This window comes from Alligator mississippiensis, chromosome 2 (assembly GCF_030867095.1).
Source record: "Alligator mississippiensis isolate rAllMis1 chromosome 2, rAllMis1, whole genome shotgun sequence".
Lineage (NCBI taxonomy): Eukaryota > Metazoa > Chordata > Crocodylia > Alligatoridae > Alligator > Alligator mississippiensis.
In genome coordinates, this window is record NC_081825.1 from 50,594,699 (window position 1) to 50,616,860 (window position 22,162).

At 40.0% G+C, this 22,162-nt stretch overlaps 1 protein-coding gene across 3 annotated transcripts in view; it reads right to left on the reverse strand.

The window, feature by feature from the left end:
• Nucleotides 1–22,162, reverse strand: part of RFC1 (replication factor C subunit 1) — a 79,032-nt gene that overhangs the window by 17,279 nt on the left and 39,591 nt on the right. For 2 of the 3 annotated variants that reach the window (XM_006258471.4, XM_059721640.1), the window contains exons 5-11: nucleotides 13,595–13,824; nucleotides 11,554–11,628; nucleotides 6,221–6,298; nucleotides 4,245–4,332; nucleotides 3,860–4,140; nucleotides 2,349–2,456; nucleotides 1,526–1,705 (exon numbers count right to left, since the gene is read on the reverse strand). In XM_006258471.4, coding sequence (XP_006258533.2) covers nucleotides 1,526–1,705; nucleotides 2,349–2,456; nucleotides 3,860–4,140; nucleotides 4,245–4,332; nucleotides 6,221–6,298; nucleotides 11,554–11,628; nucleotides 13,595–13,824 — 1,040 coding nt within the window. The remainder of the gene's footprint in view (nucleotides 1–1,525; nucleotides 1,706–2,348; nucleotides 2,457–3,859; nucleotides 4,141–4,244; nucleotides 4,333–6,220; nucleotides 6,299–11,553; nucleotides 11,629–13,594; nucleotides 13,825–22,162) is intronic. The other variant, XM_059721639.1, reaches the window with a different exon arrangement.

Below are 22,162 nucleotides of genomic sequence, written 5' to 3' on the forward strand. Positions count from 1 at the left end.
GTCAGGAAGGCTAACCACACCTTGTCGTGCATTGACAGATGCATCACAAGCAGGTCCAGGGAGATGATCCTTGCCTTCTATTCAGCATTGGTCAGGCCACAGTTGGAGTACTGCGTCCAGTTCTGGGTGCCACACTTCAAGAAGGACATGGCGAGCATTGACAGGGTCCAGAGGAGGGCCGTTCGCACGGTCAAGGGGCAGTGGGTCAGGCCCTACGAAGAGAAGCTAAAGGGCCTGAACCTATTCAGCCTCCACAAGAGAAATCTGAGAGGGGATTTGGTGGCTGTTTACAAACTCACCAGGGGGGAACCAGCAAGAATTGGGTGATGCTCTGTTCCCCCGGGGAACCACTGGGGGTTACAAGGAATAACGGCCACAAATTGTTAGAGAGAAGGTTTAGGCTGGACATCAGGAGGCATTACTTTACAGTTAGGGCTGCCAGGCTCTGGAATGGACTCCCAAGGGAGGTGGTGTGCTGCTCTCCTACCTTGGAGGTCTTCAAGAGGAGGCTGGATAGATATTTGGCTGGGGTGTCAGACCTGATGATCTGTTTAGGTCCCTTCCGACCCCAAGCACTACGAAACTATGAACATAAACACAGTTTCTTCCATACCAAAAATTGCAGTTCTGGGAGAAAATTAGCCCAGCTCCACCCAGATAGAAATGGCTCCTGGGAGAAAATATGCATGTATGCACTTAACCCTTCCACTAGAAATGCCATCCCCACCAGCTCCAAGGAGATGGTCTGTGACTCATGCTAGACTCCATTTGTCCACCCATGCATGGAGCAGTCCCTTCCCCATGACTGCCCGTGGGCTAAGAGAAACCTGGTGTCAAGGCAGCTGGGTCCCCTGCACAAGACCCAGACTTAAACCCCCAAGACCCCAGGTGCCTGAGACCCCTCCCCTAAGACTAAGGAGGGCAAGGATCCATTGCAGGCTGCCCGAATAGAAATTAACACACCTGCAATTAACAAGAAAGGAGACATGGTCTGGATCTCTTCTCACAAAGCCCCATAGCAAGAAGGGATGGAGAGGGGACTGCAAACAGTGGCAAAGTCCCTTGGGGTTGCCAGCCAATCGTGGCTGCCCAGCCAATCACGACTGCCCTGTGCACTTGGCTACTCTCAGCACTCTCTGGGAGCCAGCAAAGCCCGCAGAGCAGGCTGGGATACACATGCAAGGCTCCTGCTGTGGGCACCTGTGTAGCCCCCTCTAACATTTGTATCATGCTCTCCCAGTAGGTTTTTCCTACTGGGGGAACAAAGCCACAAGACTTCTCACAGTTCATTTGAATACTTGTATGTGCCTTAAATATACATAATTTCCTATAAGGCACTCCAGGATCATAGGAATTTTCTGGTTTGAACACGTTTCCAGATTTTACAGATTCCGCCTTAGGTTTCACTGTATTACATTTTTCCTTGAAATAAGTTTTCTGGGAAACTGCCTGATTTTGGAGGTCAGTACACTTACAAAAATTTGCTCACTTATATTACTCTTGGATCACACACAGATGCACTTACCTTATCACATTTAGACTGACCACAGTCACGACCCATAACAAGATAATTGGTCTTCTTGCTGACACTGCCAGTTACTTTTCCTCCATACCGTTCAATCAAAGACTTGGCCTCATCTCGTTCAATAGACTCCAGGACTCCGGTAATTACAAATGTAAGGCCTTCTAAGCAGTTTTCACCTCCCTACAAAATATTGCAGAAAATAGCATCAGCTTCATACATTCATAATTATCTCCCCACTAAAAACTGTTTTTTCAGACCTGTCTCTTCTCAAGCGTTATCTTACACGCAACTTAAATCTGCACTCCATTTTAGGTAGTCAGCAGCTTGTAGCAGCCAAAAACAATTGGACGAACAGTCATCAACAGAAGTGCTTGTAATATCACGTGGAGAAATTCTGATGCTACATTAGTAATGTCCTATTCTTCAAAAACCACGTACCAGAGCAGTTAATTTCTCTTAGCAGCAAGGCAAAAGTTTCCTACAATCATTATAGTATCTATCATTTTTGCCGTTTATTTTTTAGATACCTTATAGCTTTAATAAGAAAAAATAGTTAGTCACTTTGATCAGGAAGAAAAAAAGGCCTATTCCAAATATCCTCCACTCCACAGGAAAACTCTGACTTGCAAGACACATGAGCTTATTTTCTATAACGCAAAAGTTGCAAATCTCAAGTACAGCCAGGGTATGCTCTGTACATTGTAGATATTTCTTCAATTATTCTCTCAATTGGGTTTTATAAATATATAACTGAAATACCTTGATATATATACCAACATCAGACAAACTGCTGTAGTCCTTCTGTAGCCAAATGATAACTTACTTGTGGTATCTCTTTGGACCCCAACGCTTTTGGACCCTCTCGATTGAGGAAGCTTCGATAGGCCTGGTAGTTAACTCGTTTCTTTTCAGAGTCTTCAGGACTTGCAGACTTTGAAAGAAATAGGCAATAAAATAGTCAAACTCAAGCTTTGCTGTTGTTAAAGTTCCTAATTATATTTTTGTGCTTTAAAAGAGTAGCAAGGACAATGGCTTGTTTTTAAAGTGAATATTCAACTTCATAGCATTTTTTCTTTGTAAAAAGCAATTTCTACAAATTTGAAAAGAAAATGTATACTTCATTCATTGTTTAAACGAGCTTATCTCTGTATGGTGTTACTCAGAAATGCACTGCATGTGTGGACATTTTTTTGAAATAAAATGTTCATACACCGACTTATTCTAGAAACTGTAACTTAAATTTTTGTTAACCCATGGTAATTGATGCATAAGGCTCTGAGAGACAATTCAGCTTTCAACTTAAAAACAACGTTAATCTGCAAAAATCCTACTATACAAATTAAATGATATCTGGTCTCTTTCTCTGCCTTGGTAACCCATAAAAGACTTCAGAGATGGTTGGTATTTGGCTTCTCTACCGAAATTGCTAGAATTTGCAGGAACTGAGAGTGAAGACAGTGATTTTTGGAAACTTTTTCCAATCAGACTATTAATAAAGATTTGTGTAAATTTCTGACTTGAGTTTCTAAAATTAACAAAAAGATATGGTGGGAACTGTTGATAAGCTTACAGGTGGCTTACCTTCACATTTATTTCTATATGTATGTGTGTAAGTAATTTGTACATGCATGCTATATCTACTACATTAAGTGAACTCTCTCCTAAGCCTCCTAAGTGCATCCTGTCTGCGTGTTAAGCAGTAGCCAGAACTATAATCATCTCCATTATCTACTGTGCAAAGAAAATTGTTAGTACATAGGTGATAAAATCTAGGAAATAGAAATCTTATTAACAGCAACATATTACTATAACAAAAATCAAAACACCATCGACTATCCTGATCTCTCTGGATATTAGAATTTCTGCATTATGGAGCTCTTCAGACAAATGAGTGTTTCACACAAGTTCTTGAAGTGATTTTCCATATGTGTATGCTCTTTAAGAATTGCTTATTAACTATAAGCCAAATAAACTGCATATATGGCCTATCAATTCAGTAGTGACAATTAGTCTAGTTCATGGATATGGCTATACTGATCCTATTTTAGGAAGCAATTCACCCAGCAAGGCATACTTGAGCAAGTGTACCATGTAGACACAACCTGAATCCCAAGATCTGCTTCACTGGATGATTTTTTTTTCTTACATTTCTGACATTTTTATTGGAGACTTAAAACATTGCCAAAATGTGACTGCTTGAAATTAAAAATACTCCAGAAAACTTAATATGAGCATATTAATAAGCAACAATGGTGACAAAGAAAGTAGTAAACTAAAAAAAATAATGTTCTTGTGTCTCTGCCAACCCCCAGTGCACTCATTTCACCTTCTTACCTCAGGCTTTTTGGGAGAAACTCTCTCTTTCTTTGGTGTTGCTTTTTCTTCCTTTTCTGAAGTTTCTCTCTCTCTTGCTGCTACACTCAGACTCTCTCTCTCCTTTTTTTTGCTTTCTTCTTTTTGCTTCAGAGCCACCAGCTTGGAACTAGGTTTCAAAGGCAAGGTCTTATTCATAGCTTTATCAACTGATGGTTCTGGACGTGAACAAGATTCTCTTGTACTTTCAGATTTAGTTTGTTCCTTCTTATCGTAATTCATTCCATCATGTATTGAGCTTGCTATTTTCACCGGAAGTTGGTAGGAAAAAATATACATATTAAACATAAGAATTTTCATGTTTTAAATGTATGAGTTCTAAGATCTGGCTGTATGCAAAAACTACCTTTTTGAGACTGCTTATGTTTGTCTGCTGTGTTTGGACTCATCTTGGTAACCAAAGTTGTTGACTTTACTTCTGGATCGTTACGCACCTACATGAATATGAAGAAAATGCCAGAGTAAGAAATGCGCATACAGGGGTTCTCAACCTTGTTAGACTCAAGGCACCCTCAGAAAATTCCAGCTCTTCATTTTCACTTGCTTTTTGACTACAGAAAAATAAAAGAGCAAATCTTCTGTTGCAAGGAACACAAAGTCCATAACAGATCAGTGTTTTTAACAGTGAATTCCTACTTGAAATCCCTGGATTTATCTTGTGAATCATGTTTGCGCACCTTACAGGCAAAACATGGACTTTCGAACAGATCTCCAGGAACCCTGGTTGAGTATCACTGCTCTATTCACTAATAAAACAGACTTCTGCAGATTTCAAGCATTTCCCTCAACTTCTGAGGAGTCAATAGGTTAAAAGAAATTGCTTTAAAAAAGTCAGCTCCCACAACCGTGTAGGACAGGGCCCTTACCCAAGAGTATGCCATTAATACCCGAGCAAAAGAGCGTTTTGCAGTCTGCACTTTCTGTTGTCACATGTGCACAAAACTCCTCCCAAAGTCAATGGGAGATGTATACCTGTAGCTTATAATAAATGACTTCCTTAGTTTATCTGGACAGCTCAGGAAAACTACACTTTTGGGTCTTCATTTGTTTTTATTAATCATCTGAAAAAGGTTACTCATTAGTACCTACTACTGGTGTCTGTGATATGAACTCTCACGTTGGATCAACTTCCTGTTTGACTAAGTACGAGACAATCTGCTAACCCAAGATTAATTTAAAAGAGCAATCTATACGTGACGGACACTGGTAAAGAACACCAAGTCCATTTTATACCTTCCTTATAAAATTCCATTTCTATAAGGAATTTTGCTACATGCTTCATAGGTAAAAATGTAGCAAAACAACACTGTAATTTATGTCAAAACATCTCCCACATGTGAACCATTTTAAGTCTTTAGGAACATAAATCATAGGCATGGCAAAAATGCAACATAGCATAGAGGTACTCAAGCTACCTCTAAACGTACTCGCTTTAAACATACCCTTTCTACCATACTTAGCTTACTTCTGGTACTCAAATTTGCTACAGAGGTCTCCATGAACTTGGGTATGACCTTACATTTCAAATACAGCTTAGAGCCAGGTTCAATATGAATTTCGAACATAAAACCACAAAATCAGTATGGAAACTAGATTCTTAAAGTCTTCAGCATCTTAATAAAGGAAGTCTACAGGGACATACCCACTACAACAAATCTTCATTCAATCAAATATGAAACAGGCAATTAAGTGATGGGTTCAAAAGGATGGATTTCTAAATTTGAAGAGAAGACCATAATGACCCAGTAGTTGTCCAATCTCCTTCTCCAGAAGCTTAACATTTATTAGAGTCACAGCTTTTGTCAGACAATGCAAATAGGATCATATAACTATAACCTACTGTACTGTTTAATCTTGGAGTAAGTCCTGTTGTTGGTACATTAAAACAAACATGTATAAACCTACAATTACAGCAAAACGACTTGGTAGAGAGGCTAATAAGGAGACAAAAACTGCTCTGATGCACCTGCTGGCAGACAAATTTGAGCACAGTAAGTTTCAAAGGAAGCAACTGGCACAAAAGGTCAAAGCAATGCAGCTGCTAACACTGAGGGTGAGGAGTCTACTGAAGGGGGAAGACAGGAAAGAGCCAGTATGATCCTTTAAATCAGACAACTTTTTGTATTTTATAAAAAATGCCTAGGAAGTGGCAAGAGGATCTTGAAGTCAACACAATGAGGGAGCTGAACAAAAAAAAAAAAATGCAATGCTACCCACATTCCTAAAACCACTTTTATTTGTTTTGTTTGGGTTCTTTTATTTTGCTTGCTTGCTTGGGGTTTTTAACAACAACTTGGTGGGGGGGAACAGTCAAGCAGGTACCTTTTTCACCTTTGGTGTTTCATCCAGCATAGCCAAAGTCCTAGCAAATTCTTCATCTTCATGCAGCTGTCTCTCCAGCTGCGAAAAGGAAAAGAACAATACCTCGGTTCAGATCAGCTGAACAAAATAAACAACAGGCAATAATACCATTTTAGACAGTCTGTTGGTTCAAGACAAAAAAGTACATAACATAGAAAGACAACAAGCGGCTACAACAGTGAATCCTTCTGCTTAAATATCTCTAAATGAGACACTCCCTCCCCAAAAAGTAAATAGCATTCAACAGAGTAAAATTAATTTTGTACAGTTGCTGATTGCAGTAAGAAGAAACAATCCATATAGATAGGAATCTATGTGGTTCCTTCTCTTGCCCTTCACATCCTTTCGTTATGGAAACGCTTATTAACAAAGGTCCAAACGGAAGTAAGAATATCACTACACCAGCGGATCTCAACATTTTTAGACTCAAGGCACACTTCCATAACTTTTGGGGATTTAGTGGCACACCTTTTAAATACAGGTACTCCTCAATTAACGTTGTCCTGGTTAACATTGTTTCATTATTAAGTCGCTGAACTATCGGAGAACATACTCGTTTAAAGTCGTGCAATGTTCAGTTATAACATTATCTGGCCACCGCCTGCTAGTAGGTAACTACTGTGACATAACTGGATTCACTTAACATTGTTTTGCTTCAAGTCACATTTTTCAAGAACTTAACTACAACATTAAGCAAGGAGTAGCTGTCCTAATTTATTTCTTATGGTGCTTACTTACCTTCTCAGATTCCATGGTACCCTTTAAAAGGCTCTCACAGGTAGCAGGGTAGGCAGGCCACCCCAGGAGCGGGGTGGGGCGGGTGTAGTGCACAGTGGTTGGTGCTGGAAGGGGCTGCTAGAAAGGGCAGACTGGGGAGGTTGGGGTTGGTTCATCAGACCCCAGGAGGCAGCTGCCCCTGCAGGAGGCAGAAGGGGGTGACAGTGGCCACTGGTGCAGAAGCCAGCATCAGCTGAAAGTAGCAAGGACAGGACCCTGCTGTGACCACTTGTTCCATTGCCTGCCCCACCTCTGCCCACGGTCTGTACCCAAGGGGGTGAGCAAGGCCTCTGCTACTGCAGCTGCTCCTCTAGGAACTTGAAGGCTGGTGACTATAGCCACCATTCCCCACAACCACTCACACCAGTGCTGGGAACATGGAAGGAGCTGAAAAAATGCAGCTCTGCATCTGCCCAACTGGAACCTGCCACTTGGAGCACAGGGACAGTCAGCACAGGGCTGCTGAGGAGTTGAGGCTATGCTTTTCGGCTCAGTTCTCCCCCACTCCTCCCATGCTCCTGAAGCTGGTGATAAGGGCTACAGAGAATGGTGCTGGGAGGCTGTGGCAGGCATAAGGTGCCCAGTACCAAAAAGTTAGACCACTTCCTATAGGGTCTGAATGTAATACCCCAGGTTAAGAATCACTGCACTACATCCTAACCTGTTACTGGGAACCAATCTGAAGGTTTCAGAGACTGGATCAGCCCTGCGGGGTAAGTAAGAAACAAAGCCTGTTTGTGCTTTAGCATGTGCCAACCACAGAAGCATTTACCTTAACACCAGTTTATTTATACAAAGTTGTCACATTTTTAACATCATGCATTATTTAGCCCTTGACCAGTTTTGATTTCATGCATTTTTTTTTACTTTATGGCAGATATACATTTGTCAGCTGGACTTGTAAGTACTAATTCAAACAAACTGGATTTCCTCCAACAAATGTGTAGGTGCACACATTTCCTCAGATTCTATTTTCGCTTACTTATCCAATTGTGTTAAATGAAAACAAAGCCTCAATGGGTTTCCTTTTATTTGGCCCTAACAAAATAAATGCATCATCTACAACACTGACAGGCATTTTGGTCATCACGTTATCTAATATCGCCCCTGCGGGTAAAACTTTGTTCTTTCTAAGGCATTTATTGATAATAGCTGTATTCCACATTACAAAATCAAATCCTTTTACAACAGCAAGTAAACTGTCCTAATCTAAGATCAAACATGCCTTGTTTCATGATTCAAACAGATGACCTCATAAACTCAAGTATGCCATGGGCATTATTTTCTTTGTGCCCACAATGCCAGTAGGAGAGTGAAGCCAATATATAATATTTATCTTTGTGGTAGAAAGAATAAAGAAACAGACTATAATTGTAACTCAGGCACTTAAAGAAATAAGGACAAAAAGGAGCTTTTCTGCTGTTATGTACAGTAAACCATACTAACACAAACTGTGTTCTCATCATATACTATTTTTCCTAAACCAGAAATTCATTTCATATTAAAAGGTGTGAACTAACAGAAGGTATTCATTTCTGGGGAGCTCAAGACAGACACTGGGGGCAACAGAGCCAGACTAGATGGCCTTATGAGGTTTCTTCCACCACATTTCCTCTGACCCTAAATGCACATAGATTAAATAAATATATATTTCATAGGACTCTTAAGCATCACAAATTATTTGTATTACCTATAGAAATAAGTTTGACCTTGCTTACAGCAGAGCAAACATGCATGTTTGACAGATATGTATTTTCTTCATATGAACAGTGACAAGCAATAGAAGAAATTTCAGTTTCCATGTGCAAGGCTGATCCATGTGTCAACAAGTGCAAGGAAATCAACAGAGCAACACAGGAAGCAGTCAGGGAAGGCAGTTTTCTTAAGTTGAAGTGTGTGTTCCAGAACTGGAGTAGGAAGGTGGTTAAAAAGGGGGAGGCCAGCAGACACACAGATTCAGAGTCATAGACAGCAAGGGACCTCGGAAGATCATCAGGTCCAGCCCCCTACACCAGGCAGGAAAGACAGGTGGGGTCAGGTAACCCCAGTAAGGTGGCTGTCTAGTCTCCTCTTGAAGATTTCCTGGGTAGGTGATTGCACCACCTCTGGAGGGAGCTTATTCCACAGTCTGGACACCCTAACTGTGAAGAAGTCTTTCCTAATGTTGAGCCTGAAACGCTCTTCCAGGAGTTTGTGGCCATTACTCCTTGTTCTCCCCAAAGGTGCCCTGGTGAACAGTTGTTAACCGAGCCCCTGATGTACTCTGCTGACGTAGTGATAAACTGCTACTAAGTCCCCTCTCAACCTTCTCTTTTTCAGGCTGAAGAGTCCCAGGTCCCTCAGCCTTTCCTCGTATGGCTTGCCGTGCAAGCCTCTAATCGTACAGGTGGCCCTTCTCCGGACTCTCTCAAGTTGTACCCTCTCAAGTTGTACCACATCCTTCTTAAAGTGCAGTGCCCAGAACTGGATGCAATACTCTAGTTGGGGTCTAACCAGTACTGGGTAGAGCAGAAGAATCACCTCCTTGGCTTTGCTGGAGATGCATCAGTTGACATATGCCAGAGTATTATTTGCCCTGCTGGCAACAAAATCACAGTGCCAGCTCATATTCATGCTGTGGTCTATTATTACCCCTAGGTCTCTTTCATTCATAGTGCTGGTCAGGTTGATGTTGCCAAGCCTGCAGGTGTACAGGGGATTGTTCATCCCCAGGTGGAGCACTTTACATTTCTCAACGTCAAACTTCACCTGGTTCTCTGACTCGCCCAACTGGCAAGCCTGTCTAGATCCGCCTGTATCTGTAGCCTATCTTCAAGCGTGACCACACTTCCCCATAACTTAGTGTCATCTGCGAACTTGGCCAATGAGCTCACCCCCTCATCCAAATCACTGATGAAGATGTTGAAAAGTATGGGACCAAGCACCCACCCCTGCAGCACACTGGTGCCCACTTCTTGCCCAGATGACACAGATCCATTCATTAGGACTCTCTGGGTCCACCCCACAGCCAGCTTCACACCCACCTAACTCTCTCGCAGTTAAGCCTGCTATCTTCCAATTTTCTCGTGAAAACATTGTGGGATACCAGATCAAAGGCTTTTTGGAAGTAAAGGTATACAATATCCACCATTTCTCCCTTATCCAGGTGGCAAGTCACCTGATTGTAAAAGGTGATGAGGCTGGTTAGACAAGACCTGCCCATGACAAAGCCATGCTGGCTGTCACTCAGAATCCTACCATTTGCAAGCCTATCGCACATAGACTCCTTAATGAATTTTTCCAGGATTTTCCCTGGGATCGAAGTTAGATTCTTTGGCCCACAGTTACCCAGGTCCTCCCTCCTCCCCTTCTTGAAGATGGGTACAACACTGGCCCTCTTCCTGTCCTCAGGGACCTCTCTGGAGCGCCACAAGTTTTAGAACAGTTTCGCCAGGGGCTCCGCAATGATGATGGCCAGCTCCTTCAATTCATCCAGTCCTGCTGACTTACAGATGTCTAATTTCTTTAACTGATCATACACCAGTTCTACAGCAACAGTAGGGAGGCAGTCATTTCTGCCCTGCTCATTCTGTACCCTATCCAGCATGATTTTCCCCGAGAAACACTGAGGCAAAGTAGTCATTTGGGAGTTCACTTTTCTCCCGAGTGTCAGTAACCAGCCACCCTGAGTTGTTGAGCAGCAGCCCCACACTTCTATTTGCTTTCCTCCTATTCCATACATACCTAAAGAAGGACTTTTTGTTGTCCTTGATTCCCATTGCTAATCTGAGTTTGGTCACCAACTTAGCCTTTCCAATTTCTTCCCTACAAGTTGTTGTATAGTCTTCCTTGGGACCTGTCCCCAGCTTCCATTGTTGTCTCAGAGGGGTCTCTTTCTTCTTTCTAAGGAAGAGCGTGATTTTCCTGTTTAACCAGGAGGGCTTCCCAGTCCTTCTGCCCTTTCTCCACATGGAAATGAACTTCCTTTGTGCTTCAAGGATTGTGTCCTTAAGAATCAACCACTCTTCATGCACATTTTTTGCCTCCAGTCCCTGGTCCTGCAGCACTTGCCCTACTAGTGACCTGAGCTTGTTGAAATTTGCATTTTTGAAGTCCAAGACTTCAACCCTGCTATCAGATTTGTCTGCCTTGTGATAGACAGTGAACGTGGATCACTGTCACCCAGGCTACCCTCTATTTTTAAGTCGGTCACCAGGTCATCTCCTTTCGCCAGGACCAAGTCTAGTAAAGCTGCAGGAGACTGAGAGGAAGAACAACAAGATTATGGCAAAGGTTGATCCAGGCAAAGATTGGTTACAAAACCAAATTAACATGTACAGAAGAACACTGCTTAAAAATTATTTTTACGCAGATATGGGAAGTCTGTATTCCTTTCCCAAGCCACCAGAGCAGCACATTCATGGAACTGCTTTTTTGGCTCAAAACATAGTCCAGCAACTGTGCTGTCAAAAAAGTGCTGTTGGCAGATTTGTCACATCTGGGGGCAGAGGCAGGGCAATGTCTTTTTTTAAGCTTACCTCTGCATCCTCCTCAAGCTGCAACATCTTAGCAATGGCCTCATCTTCCAGTGTGGAATCTCTGCTTTGAGAAGGCTACATTTTAAAGGAAGGGGGAGAGAAAAAAAAACAATGGTTCAATTTCCTGTCATTGACTACATAGGCACATAGGGATACCATTCTATATGCCAGACTATGCTCTGCCCACTTATATTTGGTACATTTATCAATAGGGTGATGGTTGTACCCCAACAGAGAATGGGATATAGAACATTTTGTTTCTAGCTCTCTATTCTGAACTCAGTACAGTTTACGAGTGGCTGAAAGATTTATGCGACCTGAAGAGTAACCATATTACCATTCGCGATTAACTCCAAATAGTGTGTGAAGTAAGTGGTTTCACTCAGTTGAAAGGAGTCCCCATACTGACCATAGCAGCAGACCAGCTCAGAAAAGCAGCCAATGATTGTTTCACATGGAGTATGAGCTACTTTCTTTCACCCTTAAAGCATTTCCTCTGCCTTTGACATAAGGACAGAATAATAGAAGGAAATGTGCACTGCTGTTTGCCTAAGCAACCTGTACATATTCTGTTGGTAAATAACTCTACACTCAACTGGCATCACTACAGATTTTGAATCTAACTTTAAATTACGCTTTTGAAATTGAAGCTGAGAAGTTACTACTATGCTCATGACTTTTTAAATTAGGCATCTGATGATATTGTATTGACAGGATAATAGAGCTTTGATTAATATTAAAATTACAAGAAATTCCTTATTGGGCTTTTCGCTATACATTTAAAATTAAGATTACACATAGTTGCTTACAGAAAGAAGTTTAGACTTAGAAAGAACATACTGTCATTAAAAGCCAAATTTTAAAAACTAAAATTTTAACCCATCCTTACCTCTCAAAGCTCTAGACAGTAACTGTTTTCATATACTACCCATGATCCCTGTCCTGATTTCAAAAGAGCTACATATTAGGATCTCTCTCTCTCTGGGTACAAACAGACAAAGCTGGGTACAAACAGACAAAGCTGTTCTACAATGTCACTGATTCAGAACTGGCTCACAATTGTGCAATGTCCTATGGCTCCTATACCAGAGCATGGAAGCAAGCCACTAGCCCAGCATGCATCACATGGGAGAGTGGAGAGGGCAGGATGCTTGCACCCATGCTTTGAAAGTCCCAGAGGTGACTGATCTGCAGCTGGGGCCTTGTAACTTTTCTGCTTACTTAAGCGAGAATTCAATACGTTTCAGTGGCCAGCAAATAACCAAAATTTGAAGTGTGGTTGTCTGATTTGAAAGGGTGGTGGTGGGAGGAGGTGCTTCTTCCTACACTTGTAGGTGCCTAGAGACTGGCAGAGTATGAGGGGCTGCAGTTAAGCAGGGAGTGAAGATGCAGCTGGTTATTAGATAAGATAGCTTTTATCAAAACAGTGAAAAGCACCTCTCAGATAAGAAGTGCCAAGAAAAAAAGAAGCTGGAGGGGTGGCAGTAGAGTTCTGGCTACAAACCAGAGCAGTCAGTAGAAGTGTGCTGAGGGTGGCGGGGGGAAGCAATGTAGTATGGGATACGTAGAGGACTGACCAGCCCCATGCCACAGGACACTTGGTGTCCACACGTAACACTGAACTAATTCAAGTGATCTAGTTCAAAACAGTACTTGATTTTACAGGTACACTTTTGAACCATTCCAGGCAGATTTAAACTGGTTTAACAGGCTTGTACAACTATTCACTTCATGTTTAAATCATGTGCAAACCCATCCAAGTGTTATGTGGATCCATATAAGGATACAAGGGGAAGAACAAAAAATTATTTACGTTTGTTCTGATCTTTTCAAAGAGGAAAAAAATCAAACATATTTGGGCATCTCTTGTACACCTAGATGCCACAGTCAAAGTTACATTCACGCTTCCTTTGCCTTTAAAAATCATGTCAAGAAACACAGAAATGGTCACATGGCTATTCTTCATTACTATTAAACTAGCCATTTTGTTCTGCCATCAAACACATGAGAAGCTAAAAAAAGGAATACCATGAATACCCACCTCTTTTCTTTTGCTTGATACGAGTATCTTCTCTGATTGTTGGACACTACCAGTTCCAAAATAATCAAGTGCTGAAGTTGGTGTCAGCTTTACTGGAGATAACAGTTTACTTTTAGCTTGTGGTTTTGCATCTTCCTTTCTCACTCCTGCTGTTCCTTGGCAGCTGTGTGCTGACGCCCCATTTTCCTTCAGTTTCAAGCAAGTTTTCTTAACAAAGTCATCTTCTTCATCTTAAGAAAACATTTAAATTACTCTTTGCTACTGTGACCCTCAAGAAGTTCTTATAACATAAGCAAAAAGATAATTATCTAGGACAAGTTCTCTTTGCACCTTAAGGTGCATCTTTGCAAACACTGCAAAGATGTTCAGTGTTTGTTTAAAGAAAAAAACTCAAAGCAACACTCTAATTAGATAATTTAGGAACTATGTGGACTACAAACATTCTTGGTTCCTATCAGCTTTACATATACACAGTGCTGGAATGCTATTAAAAAAACCCAGGCTAATATTTCCATTTAATTATATGAGGTATTTACAACTGCATATAAAATTACTACTGTACTAATACAGCACCTTTCGTTACACAAAAGTTTTACAAAAATTACACATTCTCATTTTACAGAAGCACAAAAAGATCAGATGACTCCACAGTAGAATTAAAATCTTCCGACTCCCAACCCTCTCTCTCAAAACATCTGCACCACATCTTAAAACAACATGAAATTAAAATAAAGGTCTCTTTTGTCATAATCATTTTGGTCAAAATAATGTATCCAAAGCACAACATTACATAAATCTAAAGTTTCATTTTAATATTTGGATAGTCATTATCACTGTAACATCTAAGCCTCTGTTTACCAGCAACTGATAACTATATAAGTATTTAAGAGAACAACTGACAAGAGAACAAGAAATGCACCGCTGGGCAGCAGGTTCACCTAGCCATTTTTATTTACAAGAAGTCTGCAAGGCTACTACTTGAAGATGGGGAGGTTTTATTTATTTATTTATTTATTTTATGCTCCCGCCTCTAGCAGGGGCATTCACTGGCAAGGTTCAAAACACTTTACAAACTACAGTAAAATCTAGTTACTGTATCAGTCCAAGAGTAGTGGTAGTAATCATCTCCGAGCAACAATTATCAATAGTTGGCCATTTCAACTTTGTGAAAGAAGGATTTCTGACCTTTGACAGAAATATATTTCCCTCATCATAAAAGTCAAAAATACTTCTTTACTGGGTCTCAGTATGGCATGTAAAACACATTTCACAAAGCTGAAATGGCAAACTATTGATAATTGCTGCTCTCACACAATAAATTCCGAATAGTGTTGCTTCAGATTAAGCTATAATACATATAAGTGTGTGTACCATAGCCAAATTCAAACTGGCTTATTATATAAGAATTGTATGATTATGAAGATAAAGTATAATTTTACTACAAAAATTCAGTGTTCACAATATAAGAATGACAACTTGATTACGAGAGAGTAAAACAGGAGGTAACTGTGCAAAATAGAATGGTTAATTGCATGTTTTGTTCAGCCAAAAAATGCTGAATAATATCTAATGCTGTGCAAGAGTTGGCTCGAGAGGCTCTATGGAAGATAACTTTTAAGCCAATAAATTCTAAGTAACAAATTCTTTTGTGATTTAGTATGCATGTACTTTTGGAAATGCCTAATTATGCTTTAACAGGTGATGAATTAGGCAAAAAGCATTTTGTGCATAAATCAGTGGAACTCTAGCAGGTATTATTGGTGTATTAACTAATAAGACCATAGTGACAAGTTATCCTACTGACTAATGAAACCAGTTTTCACTATATTACTTCCTCCTCCTCTGCATTGTATAGTCACCTCTGACAGAGAAAAGTAGCCATTTATCAATACATAATAATAGTGGACAACAGTTCAGCATACAAAGTAGGCCTTAATTAATTGAAATTAAGTGAATTTGACGTTATGTTAACTGCCCTACATGACTAAGGAACAACTCGGACTGCTCAATACAAACAAAGTTAAAGGTTTGGTCTTAAGGAATTTGTTCTGCAAAGGTGCTGAAAACTTTTTCCTGGTTGTTAAAACATATTCACCATAAGTTCAAAGAAAACTACCATTAGCAACTGTTTTCACAATAGTAAAGAATTTATCACCAAAGAAAAACAGGGCTGGCAGGGACCTCAGGGGAACCCTATTAGAGGGGAATCAAATAGATCTTTGGGGAATCCACACAAAAACAATTACACTGAATCACAAGTGTCCTGGGAAATATTCCCAAAGAGCTGAAAAAGAACAACTGTCCTTAGACACCAAACCCTCCAGTCAGTATAGGAACATGCCCTAGAGTTAACATTTTGATTTTGTTCATCCTGGATCTGATCCAAAGCTTACTCAAGTCAACTGAAAGACTCCAGGCATCTTCAGCAAATTTCAGAGCTGGTCCTCTTATTTATTAATCAGAGTTAAAAGACTGCTTGGTACTGAACATTACAAGAGACACTGAATGAGACACCCTGACTCCAGTGCTCCCACAGAGGGATTTTGTCAAGCAGGCCCCACCCAAATGTGGAAATATGGCAGTGCAGCCCCCTCAGATGCACATCCCCACCAGGTCTCAAACACATCCAAGACAAAGATCAGCAGGGAGGGCTCACCCTGTTGTTTCTGAGTTTAAGCTTGAGCAGGGCATATTCAAGAGCAATTCCTCCTTGGGAGCACTAGAGATGTCAGAAGGGGTACACAGTAGGGCTGTGCGAAGCTTTGGGTGCTGATTCGATTTGGATGAGATTCAACCCAAATCGGTGGCTAAATCTCCGAATCGAATCAGGAGACCAATAAAAAGATCCAAATCGATTTGAAGCTCTCTGAATAGATCCGGAAAAGATTCGGAGAGCTTTGGAGATTCAGGCAGTCCCCGCTCACTGCCACACGGAGATGAACCCGGACTCCGTGCTGATAAGCAAGGGACGGGAAGGGAACCATGGGGGGACCCCTGCCAGGCCCCATTCCCTGTCTGCTCCCTCAGATCTCCTGAGCGCCCCCTGACCCCCACCCGCTCTCCCAGCCTCATCAATGGGTGCCCTGCCCAGCCCCAGCGTCCCAGCACTCACCCGCTGCTGCAGTGGCCACCAGGGCTTCTGGGGGCTTGTGGCAGAGTCCCCCACACAGATGGGCAATAAGGATGCCTCCCCCCACTTGGCAGGAGCCAGTGAGTGCAGGGCTTTAAGAGCCGGAATGCTGGGGCTGGGCAGGGCAGCCACTGACAGGGCTGGGAGAGCCAACACGGGATGGGGACTGTTTGATTCGGAGAATCTGAATCCAATGCAAATACTAACTGCTTTGCACAAGCCTAGTACACAGGCAAAATAAACAAGACAGCAAGACGAAGATGTGAGTTCAAAAAATTGTTTCTGCTGACAATAACACATCTGTTTTGTACGGTGGATCACAACTGTTAGACTTCACAGAAGAAGGGATTTGAATTAATAGTCATCCTATATACTTCTTAAGTATATCGAGAGAAAAAAGGCAAAAAAAAGCCAAAGAGACAACAGTTAAAGCAGGACACAAAAAGAACAGCTAAACCTAAGTTTTATGTGCATGAAGAAGTAAAGGGAGAAAGCACAGGGAGCTGACAGGAGCAGGACTGGAAGAGTCTTATCTGTGTGCTCCAAAACAAAGCCTATTTTTTATTTCTCAAGGATAGCATCTCTACAGCTTCCCTTAGGATACTATTCGACAACAGGAAATTTTTCTGATATATATACTTGGCCATGATCACAAACAGTTTAGCACAAAAATGTTTCCATTTTCCAATTTCCTGTAATTCTAGACTCCTATTACTTGTTTTTACACTGTGATTATATATGATTCCTCTTTCTCCTTATCGGTGTCTCCCAAATGTTCATTATCCATACAATTATCAATAAAATGTGGACATGCTCATGATATAGCAACACCACTTTCTGCCTTTCTTGCCGCATGGGTTGTATTTTCTATATCTGCTTATTTCTCTTCCTTTTGTCTTTTTTTATTCCCTCCCTTCCTTGATAAAAATGCAACAGTAAGTGTTGAGGACAATAACATGAAGATTCTGCACTTGAATGCTTACTATGCAGTACATACAAACGATTCAATGGGATATCCATGCTACTTGTTCAGGGAAACAACCTATAAGCTGTTCTTGCGAGGAAAAAACTAATTTATCGACTACGTCAAAATCCCTGCAGAATGTCTAAATACAAGATTCTTCCACCAGAGAGAGAGATTTTCTATCCAATTCAGCATATAATGTAATAGATTAGACACAGAAAAATCAAATAGCGGTCTGCAACAGGAAGGTGGGAACCCCTACCTCTGGGATACCAATTAAGCTGGTCTCAACACACCAATATATTTCCTTTGGCATTAGTACACCTCCTATTGCCATTAAGTTCAAATTAACAGAGTATAGCACATCCGGGACAGTCTGATGCTGGATGAGTCAGACTCCTAATTTTCCCTGGTTTGATATCTTAATAGGAAAGTGCTTGTTTGGCAAACCTAATTTCAGAATTATTTTCACTCCTTACAATTTTTCAGTTAAACAAGAAAATGCATTTCCAGGGGTAAAATGAGTATCTTACTAAAATTAAGTTAATAAGGTTATAACTATACTCATCTGTCTCTGGGGAAAAGAAAGAACAAGTCTCTGTCTACTTGCATTATTCTTAACCATAAAGCTGACACTATTCTAGAACAAAACCCTTATTTTTCTCTATTGAATGTACAAAATCAGCACATTAAAGAAAAATTCAATATTGTAACTATTTAAACAAAAAATTAGTACAGGATATTGCTTTCTGTCAGCTGAAGAGATGCACAGGGTAAATATAATTAAGCTTCATTAAAAAGGATGTTGATTTTTTTCTTGGAGTCATATTTATGATGCAAGCACTTTAAATATTGCTGGTAATTAAAGCAAAGGTCTAATTATGCCTTTCCTAGAAAAGACTGAATTGGAAAGATTTACTGCGTTCACACTGAGAACAAACAAGGCAGGCTTACAGAGCTGTTCACAACACCAGAACATAAAAATATCTGAAAATGTAAACCAGAAAAGGAAGAAAAAGCAGAACAAAAACACTGAAGTAACTATCCAGAGAACAAATAGCTTTCTGATTATAACCCATTCTGCTTCCAAAAAAATGAATTTCAGCAACCTGATGCTCTCTTAGATAAGATTCAGATACAGTAATTCATCTAACTTCTTCTGAAGTCACTAAGAGCTAGATGCACAAAGGACTGGGGGCCTAAACTCCCACTAAATTCCAAGTGGTCTTACTGAGACCTAGATACTTTCCAGATTTGCAGATGTGCTGAGACTCTTCAGAGAAAGCTTAACAGATCTTCCTCAAAGCTAAACTGCTCAGACTTGCCTTTATTTTCAGGCTGTTGCATGAGATGGGAGCCATAAGGTTTGCCTTATTAAAACCCATGGTGCCCTTTTATTTTCCTGTCTTTGTAATGTACAGCATAAAGATAATTTTCTCCTCTGTGACGTTTTACATTGTAGTTACCAAGGATGCTCTACCTTGCTGTTAGGACTAATTGAGGAGTATCTGAGATACAAAATGGAAGATGTCATAACTTAATGGAAGGTTCAGAAAGCTGTCAAAGATGTCCCTTCCCCAAGTACACATAGTCTAATGTGATGAAACTGATTACAGAAGGAAACAAACAAAAGAAAACCACACACAGCAATCCCTTCCTGTTAATCATTCAGCTATCACTCATCTCTTACAACCTTAATTTTTCTAGTTTTCCAATAGCCAGTCTCTAAAAAGTAAATACATTTTCCATTTACTCTCTTCTCACATATGATAAAGAAATAAAAACATCATTTTTGTTTTTAAAATAGTTGTGCAAGTTTGTTTGTTTGTTTAAGAGGATTCGTTTAAGGTTACTATTTGCCTACCCTCAGTAATTCAACCATCACTAAGAAAACAAAAAAACATTTTTTTCCGGTAAACAGAATAAGTGAAGCTGCTGAGAGACATGTCTTTTCCAATGCCTACAAACCCTATTCAGGCCTGAAGATGGGTGATTGTGCCTAAAAGCTTGCAAATAAGTTATTTCCAACTACTCAGTTGGTCTAATAAAAGATATCACATCTACCCAAAGAACCTTGCTTGCCTATGTCCTTAGACCAACACAGCTACAACCAAAAACCTAGCATTTTGAGGAAAAAAAAGCTCTTTTAAACAGTTAAAAGTAGACCATATTTCAGAACTAATTATTTCTGTAAAAGTTTCCTCTTCCACTTGCAGAAATGTCAGAAATGAAAGACAGTCATGTGAACAATGTGCTAGACTGGACTGATAATCAGGAACCCAAGCTCATTAGTAATGACACGTAAAGCCTACAAACCACCTTCAAAAGCCGGGGACCTACAGGCACCGAAGAAAAAAGAACAGAAAATGCCTCCCTGACACAAAGATCTTACAATCCATCTCAAATCCTGGTGTGGTCTATGAACCTGTGTGACACTGAATGAGCCATTTAATCTCCCCATACTCTCAGCTCCCAGTCACTTCAATGCATTAGCATTCTCCATCTCTTTTTCATTTCTACTCGGATTGCAAACACTTCTGGGCACAGACTAACCCTTAATATAATGTTTATCCATTGGTTAGCCCAAGAAAGGTTATCTACATGCTGCCATATACTAATATTAAACTTAACTGTTTATTTAATGAGAGACTTACACTAAGTTAGGCAAATACACTCCTGCTTAAAAAAATCTGTAACATGGTCCAAATTAAGCTAATATATACCTTTTGCTATTAAAAATCATAGTGAGAAGATATTATTTTTATATGATGGTGTTTATTGAACATATTTTTCAACTCAAAACTAAATGTTATCACTGTCCTGTTAAGTAGCAGGATATTACTATTTATTTGCGTTAAAGTAACACCAAGGCATTACTATGCCAGCACTATGCATGTAACAGTACCATTCCTGTCCTAAAGACTTTACAATCTAGGGTGAGGTTCTATAAAGGCTCAGTGCAGTTTTTCCTTTGGGTCTTTTTGTTCGCTGTGTTAGCATTTTTTTCCTGATATACCAACCAGTTATTTTAATATAATATGATTATTTTAGAATCACAATAACCAAGAGTCAATACATCACCAAATACTTTATTAATAAAAATCACTTCCTGGGCCTTCTGCAATTTCTTTTCATTTTTTATTTTGTTCTTTAAACTAATTCCAAAATCTTTTGACTTTTTAACAGAATAAACTCAAAGACAAGCAAGCAGAACCTCCAAAACTTCTGTTATGGTTTATTTTAAGAAGATGATTAGCCTTAAATAATATGAAAAAAAAAGTAATTTAAAAACAGATATCACGTTTGACTAAGGCAACGTAATATCTGAGTATTAAAACTGAGGTAAGTCCACAAGTAACCAAGCTTCAGAAACTGGTCTTTACAGTCCTCTAGAGTTTTGCTTAGTGTTCAGTTTCTCAACATGCAATTTTAGTTTAGGTAGATACAAACAAGCACTTTAAACTAAGATTGTTAGCCCTTCTGTCTCTGATGACATGTCAAGGCTCTATGCTATAATAAAGATATAAAACCAACAAGCCTAGGCCATTTGAATTTTAATCCATGTCACCACTTTAGTGGAGAAGTCAAATAGATGTGATCAAAGGTCACTTCAGGAAGATTTTCTCTTTTTCTGTTACTTTAAGAGGAAAGGGTTCAACCCTGGACATTCTGAGAAGAGGAAACTGGTCTATAGATGTAACACAACAGAAGTTTGGTACACACAGACTGATTTAAAAATGTCAGAACCCAATCTAAGGGCATCTTTACATGTGCTCTGGAGGTGGGAGGCTCTGGGATCTGCTCTAATTCAAGCACCTGCAGCGTTTCATGTATTCAGCAACCCTCGCTTCAAAATGGCAGCAGGAAGTAAGGCCAATGAGGAGAATAATGTGAGGTATGCCTTCTCAAAATCATGCCTAAAGTCACATGGCCTGTAATACACATTTTATTCAATGTGCACCAAAATAAATTATGAAGCCAACCAAGTTTCAATTTTTACCTCAGACAGTTTCTTAAGTTTATCAAACTAGGCCAGGTTTGACAGCCAGGGTCTTTAGAATATCTGTTCTCTGTTGCCAAAAAACAACTCATTTCCTTCAAATTAGCATTCATATTGTTCAATAAATGGAAGCTTCTAGATGTGTGTAAACCATACATAAATCCTTTAAAAATCATCAGTGCATCTACTCTTACAGCTATCATCAGTATCTTACAAGTAAAAACTGGAGGGGTGCCATTTTAGCCCAATATAAAATTTAATATTCAAAATTTAAAATTAAATAATCATATAGCAAGAAAGAGTGAAGAACCAGAACTTATAAAATTCTCAAGTCTTCACTGGACAATGCGCCTTATAAGATAACCTACCCACATATTTTAAAACAACATTTTTTTTTGTTTCAAGTGAAACATTAAAAAAAAAAAAAGGTGGAAATGTTTTAAGATGGTGGCAACGAGCTCCCAACACAGTAGG